We start from the raw sequence: 5913 nt of genomic DNA on the forward strand, positions 1-5913 counted from the left end.
TTTTGATGGGATACAAATTCTATGAAACTAATTTCAACGATCCAACCGTCAAACTTGTTTGTATATACTTCGAGATCGCATACGCCCAAAATCACAAAAAACAAACATTCAGAGATCAAGCAATGAGACAAAACTTTTCGACGGTTATAAAACAAAAAATCACGATTTAACGGTTATTTTAACTCCGATTTTGATGATTTTTTACAAGTACACTTTTTGACCCTATACGAATACAATGAATGAATTCGATCGTCAATTTAAAATATTTACACAAGTGGATACCACAAAATCTTATGTTATACTTAATGAAAGTATAAATAAACTCTAAGTGTTAGTGAATCTATCGTTTGGATGGGATACGAATTCTATGAAACTAATTTTAATGATCCAACCGTCAATCTTGTTTGTATATGCTTCGAGATCGCATACGCCAAAAATCACAAAAAACAAACATTCAGAGATCAAGTAATGAGACAAAACTTTTCGACGGTTATAAAACAAAAAATCACGATTTAACGGTTATTTTAACTTCGATTTTGATAATTTTTTACAACTACACTTGTTGACCCTATACGAATACAATGAATGAATTCGATCGTCAATTTAAAATATTTACACAAGTGGATACCACAAAATATTATTTTATACTTAATGAAAGTATAAATAAACTCTAAGTGTTAGTGGATCTATCGTTTTGATGGGATACAAATTCTATGAAACTAATTTCAACGATCAAACCGTTAAACTTGTTTGTATATGCTTCGAGATCGCATACGCCAAAAATCACAAAAAACAAACATTTAGAGATCAAGTAATGAGACAAAACTTTTCGACGGTTATAAAACAAAAAATCACGATTTAACGGTTATTTTAACTTCGATTTGCATATCCTTGGACATTTAACTTCGATTTAACGGTTATGACTCTTTCATTTTGCATATCCTTGCACATTTAATATTTTGTAATAGACTAGTGTATGGATGTTTTTTTATTAGGCTCTTATTTTCGAGTGTAGATGTAGTACTTAAATGACAAATATGTTTTAATATTTTGAAGTAATATTTATGTGGTAATGTGCGGTATGTGCAAATTTAAGAAAAATATATATATTTTTTAACGGGTCATAACGGGTCGGGTCACTTTACCCGTTGGGTAAAGTGACCCGACCTGTTAAGGACCCGTTAAGATAACAGGTGTGACACGACATGACCCATTAAGATAACAGGTGTTACACGAAAACGACACGAACACGACAGACACGACCCGTTTGCCAGGCCTACATTCAATGGATGCCATGTGGACTAATTTTACACCTAAATATATCTAAGTATTAATTGTGTCTAAAACTTCTTTCTCCTCTTCCACTAAACATTAAATTCAAACTTACGACATAAACAAAAAAACATTGTTCATTCTTCCATCGAACTCTACCACCACATCTACTTTCTTTTTAAAATCTTGAACTTTGTAAATCCGGCTAAAATAGTTCAACAATGTGCTCTCCTCTATATCCAAGTTCGAATTCCCCTATCTGGTAAAATTATATTAGAGCATCGCTTGAATAAAAATAAATAAATAACTTATTTGCAGTATAATTTGTAAGTTTTGAGGAGCATGCTTCAACGCGTTTTTTTCTTCTAAAATAGGAATGTCAAAAGCTATGCCGTAGTGGTAGGAGAGAATATTTTGCACACTGCAAAATAGAAAGTTATATAAAGCCATCAAGAATCCAAATTAAGCAAGACGCGTCCCGTTTCGACAAACAAATTGTTGTTGTCCTAGAGAAAGAAAAATTTAGTTGGGACTGAAGAAGTTGAAATGGCACTAGCTTTGCAAGCATTTCTGGTAGCTCTGTGCATCACTGCGTTCCATCAAAATTTAGCCGATGCAAAAGTTTCGAAGAGCATGTACCTCACCTGGGGTACCCAACACGCTACGATTCAAGGCGAGAATCTTAACCTCGTGCTCGATCAAACTTCAGGTTACAACTACTTTTTAACTCTTTCGATTTCTTGGGATCTACGTGCGTGCATCCGTACGAACTTGGATTAGACGATTAATTAGTTTGTTTATAACGCGTTAGTCCATCCCTGATGTGGCATTAATCAAGTTTTGCACTAGAATTCTAACTAATCTGTTGGTAGAATAATATCCATCGATGAAATGTCTCCGTGTAGAACATGTAAAAGCTCATGCAATGATCAAGTTATCTCCTCTAACCAGACTACAATACTGCCTTTGCTTTGCAGGGTCTGCTGCAATGTCAAAGAGAGGTTTCTTATTCGGAAGCATCGAGATGCTGATTAAGTTGGTACCTGGGAATTCCGCCGGGATAGTGACAGCGTACTATGTAAGTCGCTAACTGAAGCAAGATAAAAACACTGAAAAAACCCGAGCGAGATACATAGTAAACTAGCGCGTGCTAATTTGTTCATACTCAAATTTGTGCAGCTATCGTCAACAGGACCCAAACACGATGAGATAGATTTTGAATTCCTAGGGAACGTTTCTGGACAACCTTACATTGTCCACACAAACATATACACACAAGGAAATGGAACCAAAGAGCAGCAATTTTACCTCTGGTTTGACCCGACCGCGGATTTCCACAACTACACCATACATTGGAACCCTGCTGAAATTGTGTAAGCTAACTTTGCTTTCAATCTTAACAGGGTGAAAAGAAATCATCTTCTGTTGTACGAGTCGTGGAACCAAACAACTTCTAAACTTCAATACACTTTTATGATTTCAGTTGGTACGTCGATAGTTTGCCCATTCGTGTTTTCCGAAACTACGAGAACCAGGGGATTGCCTACCCCAACAAGCAAGGGATGAAGGTTTACTCCAGCTTATGGAATGCTGATAACTGGGCAACTAGAGGTGGGCTAGAGAAGATAAACTGGACCGGTGCACCCTTCACAGCCGGGTTCAAAAACTTCAGGGCAAGAGCCTGCAAGTGGGATGGAGCCGCCAGCATTAGTGTATGCGCCGCCACTTCCCGGGCTAACTGGTGGACCTCCCCTATATACAGCCGGCTGAGCAGCGGTAAGCTCGGCCAGCTGCAGTGGGTCAGGAATAACCACATGATCTATGACTACTGCAAAGACACTAAACGATTCAATGGAAAGATGCCATCTGAATGTTCTAAACAACAATTCTGATTTGAGGCTAAGCAATCAAGCTACAGAAAGAAACCCGAATCCCGTTTCAACCAGACGACTGATTCTGCAGCCTTAATTGGCTTTCCTCTTCCCGTTCACGACTGACAAATAATCCTTGTGGTTTTTATGTGTTTCGATTTTTCAATTATGTTGTATTCTGCTGTAATTCAAACAGATATACCATTTTTGTTCCTTTTTAATGATTCACTCACATTTGTATCATTCTTTTACTTGTGTTCCAGCTACATTGATCTATAAAGCGATAAACTTTCAGAGACAAAGAAGTATCAATTAAATGACCAAATTGCACTTGATCTTCCTTTCTTTTCTCAGCAGCCAAACACTCAAACGTCAATACCCAAACAAATCAAGCTAACTACGCCCCCGGGAACTCGATTTTAATCGAACAAACCAAGCTTGCTATGCAACATAAGTAATTTAACGGATATTTAACAGAATAGACAATTCCGATAACGCAAAGCTTGACTTACAAGAGGATAAGTGAGATTAAAATCGAATTCTACGGGCATATAAAAAAATAAGCCTCAAGTTTATACAAACCGAATGCATAAAGCAAAGGAACCCAGTAAGTAAAATTTGAAATTCATAATGTTTATTAATCATTCACATTTGTTCGTTCTCTTACTTTTTCAGTTCCTCTGCTCAATAAATTTCAGAGAAAAACAAGTATTACTAAAATGACAAATTTCCTCTTGATTTTCCCTCATTTTCTCAGCAGCCAAACACTCAAGCATTCAGCAATCGAACGAAACAAGCTAATCTACGCATAGAATTAATACAAAACTTGAAATTCCGATTAATTGATGCAAAGCCAAATGCCCAAAACAATCAAAGCCGTACCGAACATAGCGAGGCCGAGGTGGGTCTGCTCCCCCAAGAGCAAGCCAAACACGGCGGTGGCGGCGAAGGTCGTCGCATTGGTGACGGGGACGGCAAGCGAGATCGGAGTGTGGCTGAGTATGGCGAAGAAAGTGGCAGAGGCGGAGAGGTTGACGAAGAAGGGGACTGTATACTGCCAGATTGCGAGGAGCCTGAGCCAGCTCGTCAAGGAGGCGAGAAGCTTGTGGTGGATTGGGCCGGGCTGGGCATGGGCAGAGGAGGATTTGAGGGCTTGGTCCCAGAGGAGGGCGCCGCGGCGCATTAGGGCGTTGGTGGCACCCCAAACGAGGCCAACTCCGATCATCTTCTCGACGTCTCCGATCATCGGCATTGATCTGATCTATGTCTGTGTGTCTGTGCTTTGTGTTGCAGCAACATTACACCTAGGTCTTGTTTAATGTACGGAATGAGATAAAGTTGTGATTAATTAAAATTGATTTAAAGAAAATTAATGAAAAATGCTTGAAATTTTTGAATTCATAATAAAGTAAATTGTCTAATATATCCTTATACATGAGTTAGAAATCATGTCTTGCACGTCTATGTCAATCCAATTATATCCCTAAGACATAATCTCATTTAACTCATCAAACGAGATGTAAGATTGGTACTATATAGAGCAAAACAATGGCGTATTGGATAATTTGTTATTTCGGTTGTTTTACAACTTATGCAGGTAACAATTTTTACTAAGCACCTCTATCAAGCATTTTATTTTTAATAAGGCGAATTTGTGGTACCATTTTTTTTTTACATAACTTTTTACACATATTTTTATAAGACGTACTTCGCAATATATTTTAATGGTCTGAATCATCTATCTTTTAGAACATCATCATAGATCATTCTTACACAAAATTAAGCAAATCTAAAACCATTAAGACATTTATTTATAGTGAAGAAAATAGATGAATACATTTCTATAAAGAAACCAACCCTTAATCTAATCATATGATTTCAAATTTGGGTGATCTAAAACCATTAAGATATTCTTTTATAGTGAAGAAAATAGACGAATATGTTTCTACAAAGAAACCCAACCCTTAATCTAATTATATGATTTTAGATTTGGCTGATTTTTGGTAGATATGATATTTGAGGAAATACATGTGGATACAAACTTCCGTCTTCTTCTTTTTGGACAAAATTGCACCTACAAAACAAATAATACTTTAGGTCAAGGCCAAGAGTCTTACGCACCCACGATGAATGAGGGGGTTTTAGCCGAAGAACCTCCGATGCCAAAGTTAGAATTTTGAGGGAAAAGTGTTTGGAGAATTTAGAGAATTTTGCAAGAGAGTTCAAATTGAGTTTTGGAAAAAAATGAGATGATATTTATATGGGTGTAGCCAACCCCTTTGGGAGATGGGGACCGGCCACTTGGATGGTTTTTGGGGTGAGATTCATGATTTGTTAGCTAATTAATAGATTAATTGGGTAATAAATCAATTAATTAGCTAATTAATATAATTAGAAATGAATGATTTGGGGGTTACCTTGTGGAGAAGATTTGATGAGGATGGATGAAATATGTTTTGAATAAATACATATTTTGGGCACTTTTGACTTGATTGAGGGATGATTGCCCACTGCTTGTGCGTACAAATCTCGGTGTGCCTCGAGAATAATTGTAACGACCCGAAATTTCTAATTCGGAAGCTAATTACTAAGATAGGCCCCAAATTTCTTTTCTTAGCTAAATTTCAAGAAAAGATTGATCTCAGTTATTTTATTATGAATGCATCTAACCTTCTCGTTAAACTGTCTACGTATCCTACTAAAGGATCAAGTAATTCATAGTTCACATTTCATTTTCCAACCCATATCTGATAATATGCAAATAACCGAA

The 5913-nt window shown here is 36.9% G+C and overlaps 2 protein-coding genes across 2 annotated transcripts; one reads left to right on the forward strand and one right to left on the reverse strand.

The window, feature by feature from the left end:
- The first annotated feature begins 1742 nt into the window (after positions 1–1742).
- Positions 1743–3476, forward strand: LOC126601291 (probable xyloglucan endotransglucosylase/hydrolase protein 26). Its single transcript, XM_050267982.1, has 4 exons — positions 1743–1981; positions 2250–2350; positions 2452–2645; positions 2756–3476. Exons 1-4 carry the CDS (start codon positions 1819–1821, stop codon positions 3162–3164), a joined length of 867 nt encoding a protein of 288 aa, XP_050123939.1. The 5' UTR covers positions 1743–1818; the 3' UTR covers positions 3165–3476.
- A 275-nt stretch (positions 3477–3751) lies between these two features.
- Positions 3752–4477, reverse strand: LOC126601292 (uncharacterized). Its single transcript, XM_050267983.1, has one exon. It carries the CDS (start codon positions 4393–4395, stop codon positions 3982–3984), a length of 414 nt encoding a protein of 137 aa, XP_050123940.1. The 5' UTR covers positions 4396–4477; the 3' UTR covers positions 3752–3981.
- Positions 4478–5913: the final 1436 nt, after the last annotated feature.

Source organism: Malus sylvestris, chromosome 15, assembly GCF_916048215.2.
Source record: "Malus sylvestris chromosome 15, drMalSylv7.2, whole genome shotgun sequence".
Classification (NCBI taxonomy): Eukaryota; Viridiplantae; Streptophyta; class Magnoliopsida; order Rosales; family Rosaceae; genus Malus; species Malus sylvestris.